Source organism: Bufo gargarizans, chromosome 3 (assembly GCF_014858855.1).
Source record: "Bufo gargarizans isolate SCDJY-AF-19 chromosome 3, ASM1485885v1, whole genome shotgun sequence".
Lineage (NCBI taxonomy): Eukaryota > Metazoa > Chordata > Amphibia > Anura > Bufonidae > Bufo > Bufo gargarizans.
The window spans coordinates 25,726,015-25,747,849 of NC_058082.1; the positions used below are offsets into that span (position 1 = coordinate 25,726,015).

Sequence of the window (21,835 nt, forward strand, 5' to 3'; positions counted from 1 at the left end):
AGGCTGTAACTCTCAGGATCAGTGGGCAACGCATTTACAAGGTTATACATAGCAGTGCGCCTTGTATGTGGAGATTTTTTAGTCTTTTTATTGAATGTGTTTCACAGCTGGTCACCCAACCTCTGGCTGCATGATCTTCTGTACTGATCCCTACCACTGCCATTCTAACAGCGTCAAAGGTCTCTGCTGTTCTTCACTTCCTGCTGACATCTCAGCACAGCAGCAAGTGCCTGGGAATGGCGCTCAGCCAATCACCGGCTACAGTGATGACCCGCCTCAGCCAGTGATTGGCTCAGCCACACTTCCAGCAATTTCCTGCTGTGCTGAGATGTCAGCAGGAAGTGAGGTGCATCAGGGACCCGAGCACCATCAGGATGCTGGCCATGGGACAGTTTTTGTATTGGGCTGGAATACCCCTTTAAGAGGCTGTATTTTGCAGTGCCTGCAGTATATAGATGCTGCATGGGGGATCATAAAGCCACAGGTCAGGTGCCAAGCTGGCAAATACAATTTTAACCTCTTAATGACCAGCTATTTTTTCAGTTTTTTCCTATCCATGTATAAGCAGTCTTAAGTTTCCTGTTTTTATATTGACATAGTTGTATGAAGCCTAGTTTCATGAGCGAGAAATTGCATTTTTTGGTTCTGTTTGAAGGTACATATAAATTCTATTACAATTTATATACATTTTTTCCTTACAAATATAGAAAAAGCAGTTTTTTACATAGCTATTTTTACTTTATTGTTTACACTGTACATATTTCACACAGAATAACCTGTTAAGTGAGTTATTCAGATTATTTTCATCATGTGGATACCCTAATAAGTATTATTTTTTTTACCTAGGCTTGGCACATGTCACCAGAGTCTCATATGAGACAGCCCCTTTAGCCTCTTCAGGACACATGACGTACCGGTACGTCATGTGTATTACCGATCACCACCGCCGACGGGCGTTGATCGGAACCCGGTGCCTGCTCAAATCATTGAGCAGGCACCTTGGCTAAATGCACGGGGGGGTCCCGTGATCCCCCCCATGTTGGCGATCGCCGCAAACCGCAGGTAAATTCAGACCTGCGGTTTGCAGCTTTATCTGCAATTTGCGGTGGCGATCGGCGGTCCCATCGGGTCCCCATGCGGCTGTAGGGGGGACCCGATGGCATAAAGGCAGCGCGATGCCTAAGGAAGGCATCGCGCTGCCTTCCGGTGACGAGCCTGTGAGATCCAGCCCCCTGGATCTCACAGGCCGGAAGCTGTATGAGTAATACTCACTGTATTACTCATACAGCCAATCCATTCCAATACAGAAGTATTGGAATGCATTGTAAAGGAATATACCCCCAAAAGTTCAAGTCCCAAAGTGGGACAAAAAATAAAGTGAAAAAAAAGTTGAAAAATTGACCTAACACCATAAAAAAAAATTGTGCTAAATAAACCATTTTTTTGTCACCTTACATCACAAAAAGTACAACCCCAAGCGATCAAAAAGGCGTTTGCCCACCAAAATTCTACCAATCTTACCGTCACCTCATCCCACAAAAAATGAGCCCCTACCTGAGACAATCGCCCAAAAAATAAAAAAACTATGGCTCAGAATAAAACATCATTTTGTTTCTTTAAAAAAGCTGTTATTGTGTAAAACTTACATAAATAAAAGAAAGTATACATATTAGGTATCGCAGCGTCCGTATGGACCGCCTCTATAAAAATATCACGTGAGCTAACCACTCAGATGAACACCGTAAAAAATGTAAAATAAAAACTGTGCTAAATAACAATTTTTTGTCAACTTACATCACAAAAAGTGTAATATAGAGCAACCAAAAATCATATGTACCCTAAACTAGTACCAACAATACTGCCACCCTATCCCGTAGTTTCTAAAATGGGGTCGCTTTTTTGGAGTTTCTACTCTAGGGGTGCATCAGGGGGGCTTCAAATGGGACATGGTGTCAAAAAACCAGTCCAGCAAAATCTGCCTTCCAAAAACCGTATGGCATTCCTTTCCTTCTGCGCCCTGCCGTGTGCCCGTACAGCGGTTTACGACCACATATGGGGTGTTTCTGTAAACTACAGAATCAGGGCCATAAATATTGAGTTTGGTTTGGCTGTTAACCCTTGCATTGTAAAAGTTAAAAAAAAATATTAAAATGGAAAATCTGCCAAAAAAGTGAAATTTTGAAATTGTATCTCTATTTTCCATTAATTCTTGTGGAACACCTAAAGGTTAATGACGTTTGTAAAATCTGTTTTGAATACCTTGATGGGTGTAGTTTCTTAGATGGGGTCACTTTTATGGAGTTTCTACTCTAGGGGTGCATCAGGGGGGGCTTTAAATGGGACATGGTGTCAAAAAAAACAGTCCAGCAAAAACTGCCTTCCAAAAACTGTATGGCATTCCTTTCCTTCTGCGCCCTGCCGTGTGCCCGTACAGCGGTTTACGACCACATATGGGGTGTTTCTGTAAACTACAGAATCAGGGCCATAAATATTGAGTTTGGTTTGGCTGTTAACCCTTGCTATGTGACTGGAAAAAAATATTAAAATGGAAAATCTGCCAAAAAAGTGAAATTTTGAAATTGGATCTCTATATTCCATTAATTCTTGTGGAACACCTAAAGGGTTAACAAAGTTTGTAAAATCAGTTTTGAATACCTTGAGGGGTGTAGTTTATAGAATGGGGTCATTTTTGGGTGGTTTCTATTATGTAAGCCTCGCAAAGTGACTTCAGACCTGAACTGGTACCTAAAAATTTGGTTTTTGAAAATTTCTGAAAAATTTCAAGATTTGCTTCTAAACTTCTAAGCCTTGTAACATCCCCAAAAATAAAATTTCATTCCCAAAATGATCCAAACATGAAGTAGACATATGGGGAATGTAAAGTAATAACTATTTTTGGAGGTATTACTATGTATTATAGAAGTAGAGAAATTGAAACTTGAAAATTTGCCATTTTTTTACAAATTTTTGGTAAATTTGGTATTTTTTTATAAATAAAAATTAATTTTAAACTGAATGTGGTACCCAGACTCGGACCCGGACTTCTTCACTGAAGTTCGGGTTCTATTCACTGTATTATTTTCTATTATAACATGGTTATAAGGGGAAATAATAGCATTCTTTAATACAGAATGAATAGTAAAATGTGGATTGAGGCGTTAAAAAAATAATACAAATTAACTTACCTCATCCAATTGATCATGCAGCCACATGGTGAGCGCAATTACGTCATCAAAGGTCCTTCTGTAGGTCCTAAAAGAAGAAGCAAGAAGACGATGCCGGCTGCACGATCAATTGGATGAGGTAAGTTAATTTGTATTATTTTTTTAACGCCTCAATCCACATTTTACTATTCATTCTGTATTCAGAATGCTATTATTTCCCCTTATAACCATGTTATAATAGAAAATAATACAGTGAATAGACTTTAATGGGGTCCGGGGTTGCTTTCATCCCTATAATCTCCTAGTAATCATGCGTGAAAATCAAACCGCATCCGCACTTGCTTGCGGATGCTTGCGATTTTCACGCAGACCCATTCACTTCTATGGGGCCTGCGTTGCGTGAAAAACGCAGAATATAGAGCATGCTGCAATTTTCACGCAACGCACAAGTGTTGCGTGAAAATCACCGCTCATCTGAACAGCCCCATAGAAGTGAACAGGTACGGATTCAGTGCAGGTGCAATGCGTTCACCTCACGCATTGCACCCGCACGGAAATCTCGACTGTGTGAAAGGGGCCTAAGGATGTGGCTGCTATATGGCCAAAAGCCTAAAGTACTTGCCCCTTTCACACGAGCGAGTTTTCCACGCGGGTGCAATGCGCAACGTGAACACATAGCACCCGCACTGAATCCGGACCCATTCATTTCAATGGGTCTGTGTACACCAGTTCTCCGTTGCGTGAAAATCGCAGAATGTTCTATATTCTGCGTTTTTCACTGATGGCTGCTAAGAGATGTTGTTTGTAAACCTTCAGTTTTTTATAATGCGCGTGAAAAACGCATCAAAGCACATTGCACCCGCGCGGAAAAAAATGAACGCAATCGCAGACAAAACTGCCTGAACTTACTCGCAAAATGGTGCGAGTTTCACTGAACGCACCCTAAACGCATCCGGACCTAATCCGTCACCCTCGCATGAAAGAGGCCTAACAATTACAACTGACTGAACAGCTCTGCACAACATAATATCCCTGAAACAAAGGTAGATCTTTCACCAGATATGTTTTTTACAAGGGTCGTGGAGTTTGAGAAGGAGATATGCAGAAGGACAGCTCTGCTGATGTGTCCTGGTGACTGGAGACTTCTCTTTCCCAGGATGCTTTGCACCACCCACAATGCAGAAGTCTTTGGAACAGGAAAAACAAAGTGTAATACAACTTCACACCGCTAGATGGTGCTATAACCACACTACTCACTACAGAAATACCAAAACTGCGGCAGATTGAAATAGAATCATTTTCTAACCCTGCTTAGGCAGAACAGTAAATACCTATAAGTTTGGGAGGAGACTGGTTTGGGCACAGATCCTCATTCTTCTGTTCTGTAGCTCTGCCTGTGCCTGCCTGGTTGTCATATAAACTGAAATCCCGCCACCGCCGCCGCACTCTGCACTGACTCTGCATAGAAAATGGGCAGGGCTGCTCCTGCCCTGTGTGCAGCGTCGTCAGTGTGACCATGCACGCAGGGGCGTAGCGTGGGGGGGGCCAGGGGGGCCGTTGCCCCGGGCGCCAAATTGTAGGGGGCGCCAGGCAGAAGGCAGTAAAATGAGGGTGATGGAAGCCTATGGCTCCCATCCCCTCCGTTCCGCCTGGCATGAAGCTTTAATACGCAGTAGAGCGGCGCAGGAGTCCAGGAGATCGCGATTATATGACCGTGACCTCCTGCGCCGGGTCTCGCGAGATGACGCGATGACGCGATGACGCGATGACGTGATGACGTGATGACGCGGCGCAGGAGGGCACGGTGATGTGTTCCTGACCGCCTGCGCCGGGACGCCCAAGCAAAGACTGCAAGAGGTGATGAAGAGAGGTGAGTACTTTTTATTTTTTTAATGTAAGTACTGGGGGCCATACTGGGGGCACTATGGAGGTGGCCAGTATATTTAAAGAATGGGTACCGTTTTATATTATACAGAGGGGCCATGATACATTATACAGAAGGCTATTATAATTATACAAGGGGCCATTATATATTATACAGAGGGGCCATTATATATTCGAATTATACAAGGGGGCCATTATATATTATAGTTATACAGAGGGGCCATTATATATTAGAATTATACAAGGGGGCCATTATATATTATACAAGGGGCCATTATATATTATAGTTATACAGAGGGGCCATTATATATTAGAATTATACAAGGGGGCCATAATATATAATAATTATACAGAGGGCCCATTATTAATAGCCTCTCTGCATAACTATAATATATAATGGCCCCTTGTATAATTATTATTTATTATGGCCCCTCTGTATATTATATATAGTGACACCTCTGTAATATGAGGATATATAAAGGCCCCCTCTGTATAATTATTATTTATAATGACCCCTCTGTAATATTAGGATATATAATGGCCCCTCTGTATTATTATAATATATAATGGCCTCTCTGTATTATTATAATATATAATGACCCCTCTGTAATATTAGGATATATAATGGCCCCTCTGTATAATATATAATGGCCCCTCTGTATTATTATAATATATAATGGCCCCTCTGTATTATTATAATATATAATGGCCCCTCTGTATAATATATAATGACTCCTTTGTATAATTATTATTTATTATGGCCCCCTCTGTATAACTATAATATATAATGGCCTCTCTGTATATTATATATAGTGACCACTCTGTAATATTAGGATATATAATGGCCCCCTCTGTATTAATATTATATATATATATATAATGCCCCTCTGTATAATTATTATATATAATGACCCCTCTGTAATATTAGGATATATAATGGACCCTCTGGATAATTATTATATATAATGGCCCCCTTTGTATTATTAGGATATATAATGGCCCATTATATATCCTAATATTACAGAGGGGTCATTATACAGAGTGGGGCATTATATATAATAATAATAACTAATATTAATAAAACTCTGCAGAGATGTGACGCGGCTGAAAGAAGGTGTGATGGCGGTCTAATCTCTGAATGAAGACGCTGAGGAAAGTCTACATCACAGGAGACGTCACTGGATGGATGAGGTATGTGCTGCTGTATTATACTGTATATTTTGTAGTGATGTATGCAATGTCTAAACACATATTTGTTATACGGTAGGGTTGGGGGGTGGATTGAGAATTTGGCCCACCCTGCTGCATCCTGGCCCCAGACTTCAGGTCACACTGTGCGTGTTCTGAATTCTGGGGCCTTATACCCATCTACTACATCATCTGTACTTAGAGCGTTGTCACCATGTTATCTGTGGTGTTACATAGGACTGCTACATTAGCTGTAAAAGGGGCGTGTCCACAGGTTGGGGGGGGGGGCGCAATACATGGCTCGCCCCGGGTGCTGGCAACCCACGCTACGCCACTGCATGCACGCACTTAGTAAGAGCACAGATCAGGAGGCGGGGCCTACCGTTGAAGAGGGTGGGCCCCGCAGCACTGCAGCAGCCATACAAGATGAGGAGCGGTGAGATGAGCTCAGAGATTATCTGGCCACTTGCTGCACCCAGCACCCTCATGCCCATTGCTGGCCTTGTAGTTAGTGCCTTGTTGTTTATTACAGCTGGGGCTGCCGCTGATTAGTGACTATGCACAGGGGCGTAGCTAAAGTCTCACGGGCCCTGGTGCAAGAGTTCAGCTTGGGCCCCCTTCCTCATTGCTTTGTGGCAAGGGGTAGGGAAGCACATGGCCTTCACGCTGCGCACCCCCACTCCCCTCCAGCCAGAGGTGTAACTTGACCAGCATGCATTTTCTATAATACTGGTGTCTTCTTATGCAGCACAACGGTCTTTGGGCCCCCTCACGCTCCTGGGCCCGGTAGCGACTGCTACCTCTGCACCCCCTATAGCTACACCCCTGACTATGTGATTATCAATATAGGCATGCAAGCAAAGGGCCAGTCCGAGTCTGTGTAGGCGGATCCAACTTGACAGAAGGCAAGGGCAAAACAGGTAGTCAGGGGCCAGTGATACCACAGTGCAGCACAAAATACTGCCGCCCCCACTGCAGTCGAATTCAGGAGGGCACCTGGTGCTCCTAGCATTAAATGATGCTGACAGCACCAGACTGTTATGTACCCATCCAACGGCTGTGAGGAGGGCTCGGGCGGCCCCCAGGGGTAGGCAACCTCCGGCACTCCAGCTGTTGTCAAACTACAACTCCCAGCAGTCATAATTGCTCTGCTCTTCTGGGAATTGCAGTTCTATAACAGCTAGGGTGCCGAAGGTTGCTGACCCCTGATGTAGGGTCTGTGACAGGTCTGCCCTTGCCCCCCCCCCCCCAAACGAGTTCTAGCCAGGACCATGATATGATGGCGGTTAGGACTCATGCACACAGCGGGTCCGCAATATCACGGATGCGGACCTATTCACTTGTATGGGGTCCGCAATCCGCACTGCAAAAAAGTAGAGTATGCACTATTTTTTGGCGGCGCGGAGGCACGGACAGGAAACCCACAGAAGTACTCTGTACTGCTTCCATGGGCTTCCGATCCAAGCCTCTGTTCCGCAGCGCACCGCCCAGATTGCGGATTCGTTCAAGTGGGTTGCGGGCCGCAATACAGGCACGGACATGTGCATGCGCCCTTAGGCGTCCGCAGGATATATCTGGCATCTCCCTCGGGCCGTGGCATCAGCGCTGGTGAATACAAGTAATACCGGCAACGTCACCACCTACTTGTATTATGTACTATGGCGTAGCAACTCCTATCGGTGGAGCGTATAGCGCACGGTTTACCGAAAAACTTGGACATCACTGATTATCCAGGTCTACTGTCTGGTATGTGAGGAAAAAAATTAAAAATCATTGAAATAATTTAAAAATATATATAATGAAAGCGATAATTGGGAGGAATATGCGGTCTCAGGCCATTGCTGAAATACATGAAGCCCACGGGGGCACTCGGGAAAGCGGCATTTGCTATTTGCCATTGGGTGTTCTTGGAAAGGAGGGTGACCACTTCTTTGCGCGCAGTAATGGCGGACATATCGCTTAAGACTCATAGTCATTGGTTATTATTTTTTAACTTTTATTTTTGAAGAAAATTTTCCACAGCTCACAGACAGAACATTTTCCCTCAGAGCCTATGTTCATTTTTGAGGGCTATTTTCCCTCAGCACAGTTCAGTCATTAATCCCAATTCATCCCTGTTTACTAAAACTTCCCCCGACGTTAGTCTCCACACCCCCCCATTGACTGCGCCCCCCCCTCCCCTCAGCGATGCTGCGCCCCTTCTAATCACTGTTCTCTTTGTCCTGCCGCTAAGCTCCGGTGGGCGTGGCCAATGCCTGTTTTCGAGTTTTTCCTATTGGCCAAAACGCCGTTCCCTTTTGCTATCGGCCGATTGGTCACCTCCAGCAGTTACCAGGGGGCGTGACGCAGGTTAGCGGCTCACCTGTGATTGGCTGAACAGAACAGTGAAGGCGAGATGGGAGGAAGGATTCCTGTCAGAATGACAGAAGCCGAGCGCCGACATGTAGATGGGCGTGGTTAGCCCCTCAATGCCTTGCCCTCTCAGGGCGTGGTTACTTAAAAAGGGGTGCGGTTATAGCAGAGGTTATAAGATGAATAGGTGTGTGGGCGTGGTCTACCCGTTCTGTGTCGCTCGGTCTGCCCCGCCTCCTCCTGTGCCCGGTCTGTGCTCTCAGGTCGGCTCGCAGTGCACAGCTCGCCGGCTGCTCTCTTTCTCCCCGAGCCGCACAGCTGGAGCACCGGACCCGGGGGCGGAGGCGACACCATGAACGGCACAGAGAGCAGCGACTATGTCATCTGCAGCAACTGCCGCAAAGTGCTGAGGAAGGTGAGAACCCAACACCCCCGAAACTCGTCCGAAGCAGCCGAACCTCCCTGTAACTGTCCGAAACAACTTGCATGACAAGTCCTGGCATATCCCTGGCAAGGGCATGCTGGTACTTGTAGTCCTCCAGCAGAGGCACAGGTCGCCATAGACTGCTGATTCCCAAAAAAAAACATTTTCCACTGTTTTCATGCAAATTCACATTCGAATGACGATGGATCGCTCTGCGTCGATAAACCTGTAAAATCGTAGGAAACGGTATTGTCTGATGGGGTTGAACGCGCCGAATCGGTTGTACGGTTGCGCATTTCTGATTTGGAGCGTAACCGTAACGAGCGCCTGCGCGATCCCTGCCACTGCGTAATTCTTCGAGGCTTACCGTTAACCTTGACTGTAACCGCTGGCAATCGGTGGGGGAAAAAATAAAAAAAAATCGTATAGATTTTAATTGGTCGCAAGCAACGACCATGGGCGGTCGCGGCGAGCGCTATTCATCCGTGCCTATTGCTATGTAAAAAAAAATAATGTTTAATCTCCTCTCTTCAAAACTGCCCCTCCCCCCTCTCCTATATTCACACCCCCAAACGAATCTGTACCCCTGTTGTCGCCCAGTTGGGCACCTTGCGGGCAATGGACGGATGAGCCGCGGTCAGGTTTCTGCGGGCTCTGGCATAGAAGGGGTAAATCGGCGATCATCGTGCTCTATTACGTTACGTTATTTCTTCTACCTTGGAGGGGTTAAGGGGATTTTGGAACGGGGAAGGGGGGGTGCATTATACGGTCAGGCTGTGCCCCTTTAAATCTCTTGAATGATTGACATAACCGGAGGAGCTTGCAATCTAATTTTTAATTGCCTCGGTTTGCCCAAGGTCACCAGGGGATTCGAAGCTTTGGGTGCTTTAGGAAGATTTGGCCGGCGGAGCGACTGTTTTAGGTCGGTGTTTTGTTACGAGATGTAGCAGAGCCGAGTTCATCGTATATATATCTGAGCGTTCGCCGCGTTGGGCGAGTTGTCGCCGCGTGCTGCAGGAAGGGTTAACGGAGCGCCTTCGGCTCTGCTGCATCTGTAGCCGGTGCGGTTTATGGTTATCTCGCACAGATTGCCGCGGGAAGCCTTGTTTGTGTGATGAGGTTGGCTCTTGTGGTAGGTGCCAGGTTCTGTGCCCGCCTGCCAGTTCGCCCGCTTGCCTGACACCTTCTTATCCCTTGTGGTTTGCCGCTCGCTCTGTAGGTAGTATCGGCCTTCCTTGTATACTGTGCTTACTGTACCTTGTACATGGGCCAGAATTTAAAGGATTTTACCTTGGAAAATATAAAACCGCCAGCGAATAATAGTCCTGGAGGAGTCCTTCTCTACCGCCCAGTCCTGTTTTAAAGGGACCCTGTCACCTTGGCTGAGCAGCCCCAATGCTGTTGGTCGGGTGACCATCCATTGTGAGTGGCGGGAAACAAGGGTCGGATTGGATTTCAACGTGTCCGATCCTTTTGTTCGCAGGGGAGATAAGCCGCTGCCAGAGATGGCTTATTCCTGTCCCCCCCCCCTTTGAACGCACATGCATCCTTGGCCAAGCGTGCGTGGGTGGGGGGGGGGGGGCAGGAGTGTTTGACCGATAGTACGTAATGTGTGGGACCAGCTTCACAGTGAATATCTGCCCCCTATGGGGGTTGTCGCCCAGTGGTGGGGTGGGGGGGGGGGGGGGCACATGGATGTATATGTAGTATGGATGCAGGCAGCATCACCAACACCTTGTAGGAGAGGCCTGCACTACTCCCCTTCCTCCATGGAGGGACGTCCAGCATTAGAAAAACATGGTTGGTTTCCAGGAACAGCGCCACACTTTTGCACAGGATGTGAGTGGTATTGCGGCTTGGCTCCATTGACAAGAATAAGATTGAGCTGCAATACCGCGAGTGACCTGTGCAAAGGTGTGGCGCTGCTTAAAGAAGAAACCAGCCATGTTTTTCTAACCATAAAGTGATGGCTGCTAGTTCAGATCCATAAGTTGAAAGCCGCGTGTTTTTGCTTGTGTGTACAGTGCCACAGAGCCGCGGGGTTACCTGTCTGAACGGGTGGAGTTCCCCAGTAAATATTTAAAGGGGCTTGTCCAGGTTTTGGTAAAGCTTCCTTATTGAAGAATGAACAGTTTTGCATACTTTCCATGTCAATTTCTTTCCATTTTCAACTTCTCTGCTTGCTGTCAGTGAATGGTTTATATCCAGGGAGGCTGAAAACCTGTACAGTCTGGATTCCGCTCTGTTTAGGTGATTGCCTAGCCTGAATGCTATTGTAGCAAACTGTCAGCTGTGAGAAGCATTAGGGTTCACGTGGCGGTTTTCTTGCTGTGCGGATTTCATGCCGGAATCCGCTCACGCTCCATTGTTTTGAATGGGAAAATTCTCTGTAGTTTGTTTGACGCTGATTTTACATGCACCCCGTGTAGCCCAGTTGAATAGGACTTAGACGCGCCATGGCGGACGACTAATCCGCGGCGGAAACCCAGACGCAGATACGTGTCAGAGTTTTTCAGTGTGTGAACATACCCTTAGATGAGTATGGGTTTTCAGCTTCTGGATGTAAACAGAAAATCTCCCATTCATTGACAGCAAGCAAAGATCTTGGATTTATAGGCTTTTATTTCAATTTATTAGAAAAACAGGAAAAAAAACTGTTTTGTCCGTAGAGGTCTCTGCTGCACCTGGTAGCTTGAGGTCTATGGCGAGGAGCCCCTTTTATTAATTCCCCCCCCATCTCTTATTCTTGTGAGGTGCCAGGGAGCCTCGGTCGTCATACACACTGGCCCTCGGCAGCAGAACATTCCTGCGCAAGCGGGCACAGTAGTTGGATCTTGTTTACATCTGTGGTGCGTGCTCAGCCACATCCCAATTACCTTCATTAACTTCTGACAACTATGGTAGTCTCATTAGTCACCGTGGAGATTCAGAAGACGTGGTTTTAGCACGTTTTGGACCAATCCCTCACAGATTTGTTATTGACAGGCTGTGATGTTCACAGCTCACCTCCTCCCCCTCTCTGCTTAATGACCTCGGGTCACAGAGCATGCTCATAGAAAGGATCCACAATAATTGATATTCACAGCTCACCTCCTCCTCCTCTCTGCTCAGTGACTTCAGGTCAGAGAGCATGCTCACAATAAGTTATGTTCACAGCTCACCTCCTTACCCTCTCTGCTCAATGACCTCGGGTCACAGAGCATGCCCAGAACAAGGATCCACAATAAGTTATGTTCACAGCTCACCTCCTTCCTCTCTCTGCTCAGTGACCTCAGGTCAGAGAGCATGCTCACATGGATCCAGAATAAGTGATGTTCACCGCTCACCTCCTCCTCATCTCTGCTTAATGACCTCAGGTCACAGAGCATGCCCAGAACAAGGGTCCAAAATAAGTGATGTTCACAGCTCACCTCCTTACCCTCTCTGCTCAGTGACCTCGGGTCACAGAGCATGTTCACAGCTCACCTCCTCCCCCTCTCTGCTCAGTGACCTCAGGTCAGAGAGCATGCCCACAACAAGGATCCACAATAAGTGATGTTCACAGCTCACCTCCTCCCCCTCTCTGCTCAATGACCTCGGGTCACAGAGCATGCCCACCACAGTCTCCCATAGAAGTCAGTAGAGTCTTCTCCAGACTATAGGTTTCTATAGTCAGTGTTGCCGCCGTAAGACACATAACACAGCATCAGCTCAGGCAAGATGGCCACCCCCATAATCATGTACAGAAAATGGAATAGCAAAAATTTTACAATCAGAAAATAAAATCAGGTTAGAAAGAAATGTATGGGTTTCTGATTTTAATTATAATAATTTTAATATATATTTTTATACCAGTACTTAATTTACTTTCATTTCGACACAAGGAATCCTGGCTTCTAGTGTGGTTTTTTTTAATTTTTTTCTTTTTTTATTTTTTTCTTCGAATTTGTGGTGGAATCGTTTTCTGACCGAGACCTCAAGGGCCGGTCTTGGTTGACTCTTCTCATTTCACGTGGAGATTTTTCCATTCGCTCTTTCTAGGGCAGCAGAAGTATTTACAACGTATGTTAAACATTAGCATCTCAAAGTCCAGGCCGGCGAGCATTGCCGAGAGGCCGAGCCCCACGTCTGGAGGGTTGGGTGCAGGTTTTGTCACGCAGCGCTCGTTGCGGTGTGCGGCTTCTCTGGGGTAGATTTCTTTTGTAGTCGTTCCCTGGCACCTACTGAATGTCGTAAAGTAAAATTTCTGCAGCTCGTTGCTGTTTATACCGGTGACTCCTATGGTTCTTGAGATGGTATCGGGACCTCTGGACTGTTTTGTATACAGATGATGATACTTACTAGACCCACCAGGTCAGGCATGAGAAGCTCTCTTTTTTTTGGTTGTGTACCTCCTTTGCTACTTTTAGTACATTGAGTATAGTCATTTATCTTTGTCAGGAAATTTCATACAGACTTTGTCAGGGTCCAGATTGAAAAATAAGCACCACCGCGATGGTCACCTACCGCTTGGGTTAATCTTGCCTAGAGGTTTCCTTGCTTGGCCCATAAAAAATTAGACGGTTCTCAGCAAGTCCTACCAGCTCCAACAACCTGTTGGGTTTTCAGACGCTTTTGGGTGTCTGTTCTTGTGGTGGACATGACTAGACCACTTACAACTGTCCTCCTCGAAGTAGAAATAGAGGTATGTCCAGGATTTTACTAATGTGTGATCCTCAGGATAGTCCATTCATATCTGATTGGTGGGGTCTGACTCCAAGCACTCTCTGCAGTTTCAGATTAGCTTCATTACCAGAACTACTTCAGATCAGATATAGGATAGGCCACCAGTAATCAAATCCTGGACAGCCCCTTTAAGGAATTTTTATTTTATGGTCACCTATAGTGTGAGCGTTGGTTGTATTAGGAGAAATATCTACTAGAAAATCTGGCCACATAGGCACCGATAATTCTAATACTCAGAACAATGGCTTTAAGCCGGTTTATCTGGGCTAAAACTGGGTAATGCGGTGATGCCATTCAGCTTTACTGTAGGCTGTAAAATTAGATGCTTTTCACACCATAGCTGGTTGTACTGACACCTAGTGGACAGTATTAGAAGTGTAATGTTTTTATAGACATTATAAGCAAACTATACCTCAAAAGTGTGAAAAATGGTTTCCAATGAGGGATTAAGTAAAGAATAAGCAACTTTATGATGATGTCATCTCCTTTAAGGGGTTGTCTAGGATTAGAAACACATTTCCTCTTCCTTCCAAAACTGGCCACAGTTTGCAGCTCACTTCTGTTCACATTCTACATTTTTCAAACCAGCAGTAATACAAATTACTTTTGTATTTGCATGTAATTAAAAATTTAGTATAGCCAGTGAGTTATTCACTAAAATCTCCCTGTCTAGCGCCACCTGCTGTTTGCTCTTTCACCTTATTTCTTGTCCATCTCACTGAGGTGGTCGCACACTGCTCAATTTAAATTTTCAGCTGCCACCAGCCCTATCTTCTGTTAGGAGATGTGACCGTTACAGGGAGAGAGCCGCAGCAGAAAGGACATGACCCCTGAGAAAGGACACACTCCCTGATCTACCAGCCTGAAGAGAATCTAGCAGAACAATTGGAGCAATGAATGGGGAGATCTCTGGTTCCATGTGAGGTACGGGGCTGGTCCTAGCTTTGACTGCAGGTGGTGTGAGGATAGTAGATGCGTCACCAGTCATCGAGGTCATGAAGACAGAGTGCAGTCTGTGGCTGCCCTCGGTTCACTTACCACATGAATTCCTGCCCTTGTGACGGGTTCACTTTAAGAAGGCAGATGTGCGCTTTAACAGTCGTTTCTGTGTCACGTCCTGACACTGGATCGGATGGTCCTCACGGGGGCGAGTGACAGGTGAGGGCTGAGGAGAATGTAGTGCAGCACTTGTTCTGAGTTCAGCCTTTCTGCAGCGACCTTCGAGGTCTTGAATAGGTTAATTCGCCCATAGTCTCCACATTCCTGTGTCCTTCATAATCTTATTGGAAACTAAAAAGATTATCCCCTTTATTTCGTGTTTGAAGGGCCAGCTGCGTAATCTGTTTAATGCAGCGTCACATAACTACCGCCGTCTCCCTCCACCCCGCTCTTAAAGGGCATGTCCACCTCCGAACACCACTGTGCTCACTGTGAAAATGCATTGCTTTATCTTGTACTGATCTTAAGTAATTATACTCTAGAGCTGCATTCACCATTCTGCAGGCTTCGGTGCTGAAATCAACAAGCTTTCTTTGCTGACAGTTTATACTATGGGGAGTGTAGCCTTTTCACTGGACACTTTATGCCTAATTGTCCCTGGGTGTTATAGGAGCTTGGGTAAAGCTTCTTGTTGTTTTTTCTGTGACGACCAGTAGACTTGTGAGTACAGCTCTGGAGCACATTATGTAGTGTAACTCAGGATGAGCACAAACATAGGAGAGCAACTTATGTACGTACATGTTCATATGTAGACCTGTTAAGACACCCTTAACAACAACACGCTCACTGTCATTTTCCATTCAGCAGAATTGTGAATGCAGCTCTGAAGTATAAAGCAGATTATGTATAACTCAGGCCAAATACAAGCTATTAATGCAGTGTATTTACATATCTATTTGTGTATACAGTAGATAATGGTTCAATCTAAACAGTAAATTGGGGTATAGAGGGTAAAGGGTAACTGTCATGTACGGCTCATGTTCCTTTAAATGCCGTACTGACCCCTTTGTTCTCGTTTGGGGGAACATGGGGATACATTATTGTATGATTTGTATGTACATGACCCTTGTTCTTGTCATTTTGCGAATCTGCTTCAAATAAACAGAATAAAAAAAAAAAAATGGGTAACTGTCATATTTTTTTTATTTGATAGTTATTAGAGCTAGGCTACTTTCACACTGGCGTTTTGGTTTCCGTTTCTGAGATCTGTCATGGGCTCTCAGACGCGGTCCAAAACGGATCAGTTTTGCCCTTAATGCATTCTGAATGGATAAGGATCCGCTCAGAATGCATCAGTTTGGCTCCGTTCCGTCTCCATTCCGCTTTGGAGGCGGACACCAAAATGCTGTTTGCAGCGCTTTGGTGTCCGTCTGACGAAACAGATCCGTTCTGACACGCAATGTAAGTCAATAGGGACGGATCCGTTTTCTATGATACAATCTGGCACAATAGAAAACTGATCCGTCCTCCATTGACTTTCAATGGTGTTCAAGACGGATCCGTCTATGTTAAAGATAATACAAACGGATGACTGATCCGCACCAAACGCAAGTGTGAAAGTAGCCTTATTCTGTCAGATTGCCAAAAGATCTGTAATTACCTTATAATAACAGCTTTCATTAATGTCCTCTGTCCCTTTCCACTGCTCCCTTAAAAGACCGTTGCTAGGGCTGGTCTATCTCTCTTTTAGTATAAACAGAAGACAGAGGGGCGGTCCTTCACTCTGCATGCCTGCATTAGGCTTCAGAGTGAGGAGGCGTGTCTCTCAGTAATCCAATCTGATTGGCTGGCAGGGAGCTGCTGGCTACAGCTATTGTGTATGGGAAGTGAGGGAAAGCAGTTTTGGCCTCAGAGAACTGGCAGAGGAGCCATCTTGAGAAGGTCCTAATATTGTAAATGTTTAAACAGCCGTAACTAAGGGAAAACTCAAAGAAAACAGTGATATGTGAAGAAACTATAGATTCCTTTATGCATAATGCTGCTGCAGCACTAACATATGCTAAAATACATTTTTTTTAATGAAAACATGACAGTTCGCTTTAAACAGGACCTTTCACCAGGATACATGTATTGAAATAGTTATATTCCCTTACAGTGCGGCCCCTAGTGATGTCTTTCAGTTTTTTGTATTTTTTTCGTCCGCTGTGGTCCCCGTTTGTTTTGGCGCCTCCTATGCTAATGAGGCGATTCGGTTCAACTAGGCCGGTTTTGCACGCTGGTAATTTCTTGCTTTCGCGGTCAGTGCTTTGGCCCGGCTTCATTCATCAGGGCTAAACCGCGAGTGTGGGTCAGTGAGAAGCCATGGCGGAACGCACGCCGTTTTTTTACCCGATTGAAATCGCCGTGTAAACGTACCCTTACAGTGTTTTACTTTTTTTTTTGGGGGGGGGGGGGGGCGACTGCTGCAGCAGAATGCTCTTTGCACGGCCGGTTTTGCACGCTGGTAATTTTTTGGCCTGGACGATCACGTAGAGACCGCAGCTTCCATCCCCTATCTGGCTTTCGAGCTCTTTGCGAAACAGTTGGGGGGGGGGGTATAAATGTTTTTCTTGCTGAGCCCTGGCCGGGGGCCAGCAGCAGTTGATTGTCAAGCCTTGCTCTTGCCTTTGGCAGCTGGATTCTGTGTAAAAGGATCTTGTTGTTGAAGTGAACAGTTGCAGATAGAAGGATTTTGCAAATCGCAGTTTTAGTTTTTCTTTTTCTTTTTTTCGCCCCCCCCCCAGAGGGGGAGTGGATGCCAGGGCTGAAAAACAAGCAAACACCTAATCAGAATGTTTTCTAGCCTCCTATGAAAGGAGAGGGTATGGGGAGAGTTCTTCGCTTCGGGATCAGGTTACATATAATGCTTTCAAGGACCCCATATTGGACTGAGCAGTCCAAGGGAGGAGAAGGGGGGGGGGGGTGGACTGTGCCTCAGTTTTAACCCTTGCCTCCCTGGCCGTGTATTTTTATGACTTGTTTTTCTCTTCAGGAATGCCTTCTGTTCGTCCTGTAAGGAGGCGTGAGGGACTCGCGCCAGGGGTTATTGCTCAATGGCAGGCGGCGGGGTGAGGTCGAGGGGGAAAAACAATATCTTCTAGGTATGGGGTAAGGTCAGTGGCAGTATGAGGCGGTAAACAACTTGATGGAAGGATCTGTATCCTGAGTATTGGGCAGCGGTCTTTGGCGCTCTAATTGTTCCGAAACTACAACTCCCAGCATGCTGTGAGAGGCAAGCACTATTGGGGTACGTTGCTAATTGTAGTTTTGCTTGAAATGGGAATTCCGGTAACAAAATTTTAAACCCAGACGGGTGGGGGTCTGGCCGCTGGGGCCACAAGAGACCTCGAGGACCTGTGTCTCCCCTATAAGTGGAGCGGCGGTCGAGCGTGCGCGCTGCCGATTCATTCATATCTATGGGATCGGCGCAGACTCTTGCGGCAGTGTGCACCGACGATCCATTCAAACGAGGGACATGGGACCCCCCCCCCCCTATCTCTGTGGTTGCGGACCCCTTCAACGTTCGTGTGCAACACGCCTAAGGAAAGACCATTGTCTTCTGATCCTAAGTTACAGTTTGCATTATCCTCCACAGCTGCATTTACAATTCTGCTGGTTGGCGCTGGAAACAGTCAACACGCTTGTTGTCAGACACAACCCGTGCAGCTTGTCTGACCTCCCTTAATGTCTGATGCAAAGAGGGGGCTTTCCAAAATGCAAATCACTGCGACAAGCCCTGTTCAAACATTAAGCCAGCAAGGACTGCTGGGAGAGTTCAGCTCTGAAACCAGCAGAATTGCGATTGCAGATTTGGGCTGTAATACAGGATGTAACTCAGGATCAGTACAGGATAAGTAATGTAATGTATATACACGGTGACTCCACCAGCAGAATAGTGAGTGCAGCTCTGGAGTATAATACAGGATGCAACTCAGGATCAGTACAGGATAAGTAATGTAATGTACACAGTGACTGCACCAGCAGAATAGTGAGTGCAGCTCTGGAGTATAATACAGGATGTAACTCAGGATCAGTACAGGATAAGTAATGTAATGTATGTACACAGTGACTCCACCAGCAGAATAGTGAGTGCATCTCTGGAGTATAATACAGGATGTAACTCCGGATCAGTACAGGATAAGTAACGTATGTACACAGTGACTCCACCAGCAGAATAGTGAGTGCAGCTCTGGAGTATAATACAGGGTGTAACTCCGGATCAGTACAGGATAAGTAATGTACACAGTGACTCCACCAGCAGAATAGTGAGCACGGCTCTGGAGTATAATAGTGTGTGCCATGCAGTGTGTTGACAAATCTGTGCAACATTTCATGTGGATAATTCTGAATATAAATGCTGGGAGTTGTAGTTTGGTAAGAGCTGGGGAACTACAGGTTGCATACTGCTGCTCTAAACCTTCCTGCAGGAGGTTGCACTTGGACAGTCCCGTCTCCTTGCCTACTTTCTCCATTCCTCAGCTGGCTCTTGCATAAGGCCACGTGCAGTTGAGATAATTGTTGAGCAGTCATATTCTGCTGACACTGCTGATATTGCATTCATGATAGAGCTGTGTACAAAATACAGGCTGAAAAAACTCTGCCCAGTTATATCCACCAGTCCCTGAGCCTCGCAGTCTGACGAGCCGTGGGCCTGAGCCAGCCCAGTCACCTTGTGGGACATCCCCAGGAGTATAATGTAATGTATGTACACAGTGACTCCACCAGCAGAATAGTGAGTGCAGCTCTGGAGTATAATACAGGATGTAACTCAGGATCAGTACAGGATAAGTAATGTAATGTATGTACACAGTGACTCCACCAGCAGAATAGTGAGTACAGCTCTGGAGTATAATACAGGATGTAACTCAGGATCAGTGCAGGATAAGTAATGTGTGTATACAGTGACTGCACCAGCAGAATAGTGAGTGCAGCTCTGGAGTATAATACAGGATGTAACTCAGGATCAGTACAGGATAAGTAATGTAATGTATGTACACAGTGACTTCACCAGCAGAATAGTGAGTGCAGCTCTGGAGTATAATACAGGATGTAACTCAGGATCAGTACAGGATAAGTAATGTAATGTATGTACACAGTGACTGCACCAGCAGAATAGTGAGTGCAGCTCTGGAGTATAATACAGGATGTAAATCGGGATCAGTACAGGATAAGTAATGTATGTACACAGTGACTCCACCAGCAGAATAGTGAGTGCAGCTCTGGAGTATAATATAGGATGTACCTGGGGATGAGTACAAGATAAGTAATTTACTCTGCTGATTAATTCTACATATTTTCTCTGTATCTATTAAGTAAATAACCCTGGTGGAGATTGCTGGTATTGATCCAGGTGCGGGCGCAGTGATGACGCAGGGAATGATCGCAGGCTTTGCCCCCTTTGTTACAGCCACACGGGGCATAGGAAGCAGTGGAGGGGGAAATCCTCTCCTATTTTCTTTCAGTTCCTCTTGGATAAATAATCATAGAAGCAGGAAATGCAGCAGACTGAGGCGCAGAGCTCCGCGCAGCTTTCTGGATAATGTTTAACAATAAGACTACTTTCACACCAGCGTTTTGGCTTTCTGTTTCTGAGATCCGTTCAGGGATCTCACACGCGATCCAAAACGGATCAGTTTTGCCCTAATGGATTCTGAATGGAAAAGGATCCGCTCAGAACGCATCAGTTGGCCTCCGTCCCGTCTCTATTCCGTCCTGGGATGCGGAGTGAGACGGATCCGTCCTGGCACACAATGTAAGTCAATGGGAACGGATCCGTTTTCTATGAAACAATCTGTCACAATAGAAAACGGATCTGTCCTCCATTGACTTTCAGTGGTGTTCAAGACGGATCCGTCTTGGCAATGTTACAGATAATACAAATGGATGCGTGCGGTTGTATTATCTGAAAAAATCCGTCTGTGCAGATCCATGACGGATCCGCACCAAACGCGAGTGTGAAAGAAGCCTTATACTGCAGCCCTTCTGCTCCATGACTGTGCTGTAGCGTCAGGCCTCCTGTATACTCTACATGTGCCTTGTTCTTTATTTGTGTATGTATGTGCATACTACAGGGGCCCGATGGTTTGTAATATCTGAGAGTCCCAAGGTTTCTGGAATATCAGAAATGTAAATGAAGCTGAGCTGCAATACCAGGAGCAGCCTATGGACAAGAGTGGCGCTGTTTAAAAAAATAATAAATAGCAAACCTTATAAATTCTATATTGATTGAATAATGTAGCTTTTAGCATAAAATTTGTTTCAATTCCCTACCATGTCCAAGGTTTCTGCTAGCTGTCAGTGAATGGAAATTAAATTCTAGTCTTGCCTGTAGTTTGTCTTCTCTACACAAGACTCTTCTACACCGCCACGAACCCACATTGAGGACAGTAGGACTGGGTCCGAATAGGTTTTCAGCCTGTGAATATAAACACGAGGGTTTCCATTCACTGACATCGCAAACAGATTTTGAAAATGGCTGAGCAACCGAAACCCAATTTAAAAGGGTTGTCCCATTACATACAGTTATCCCCTATCAATAGGATAGGGAATAAGTATACAATTAGCGGGGGTCCTACCGCGTGGGCCCCTGACGATCAAGGGAACAGGGGCCCTGTGTTACCCTGTATACGTGCCTGTATAACACATGCAGGATCTGAATACTTTTGTAATTGCATGTAATGAAATATTTAGTATAGCCCATGAGCTATTCAATAAAATGTATCTGTATAGCGCCACCTGCTGTTTTGTTATTTTCCTTATTTCTTGTCCACCTCACTGAGGTGGTTGCATATGCCCAGCTTAAATTTTCTAATGTCACCAGCCATATTTGCTGTTAGAAGCTGTGGCAGTTACAGGGAAAAATCAGAAGGGACACACCCCTTCAGAAAGGACACACCCACCGAGCTGCCAGCCTGAAGACCCATGTGAGGTACAGGGCTGGTTCTAGATTTGTGAGAAAGAGATTGTCATGTGCTGTACGATGTCTGATTTTGATTTATTACATTAGTCATGGGATAACCCCTTTAGGCCTCATGCACACGACCGTTGTTGTGTTCCTTGTCCGTTGTTCCGTTTTCCGTGATTTTCTGCGGACCCATTGACTTTCAATGGGTCCGTTGAAGACTCTGATAATGCACCGTTT

At 45.7% G+C, this 21,835-nt stretch overlaps 1 protein-coding gene across 3 annotated transcripts in view; it reads left to right on the forward strand.

Moving 5' to 3' along the window:
* The first annotated feature begins 8,815 nt into the window (after window positions 1-8,815).
* Window positions 8,816-21,835, forward strand: part of SESN3 (sestrin 3) — a 75,650-nt gene continuing 62,630 nt past the window's right edge. For all 3 annotated transcript variants that reach the window (XR_006388201.1, XM_044284916.1, XM_044284917.1), the window contains exon 1: window positions 8,816-9,003. Coding sequence is in view for 2 of the 3 variants with exons in the window: in XM_044284916.1 (XP_044140851.1) it covers window positions 8,941-9,003 (63 nt within the window). In the remaining variant the exon portion in view is untranslated. The remainder of the gene's footprint in view (window positions 9,004-21,835) is intronic.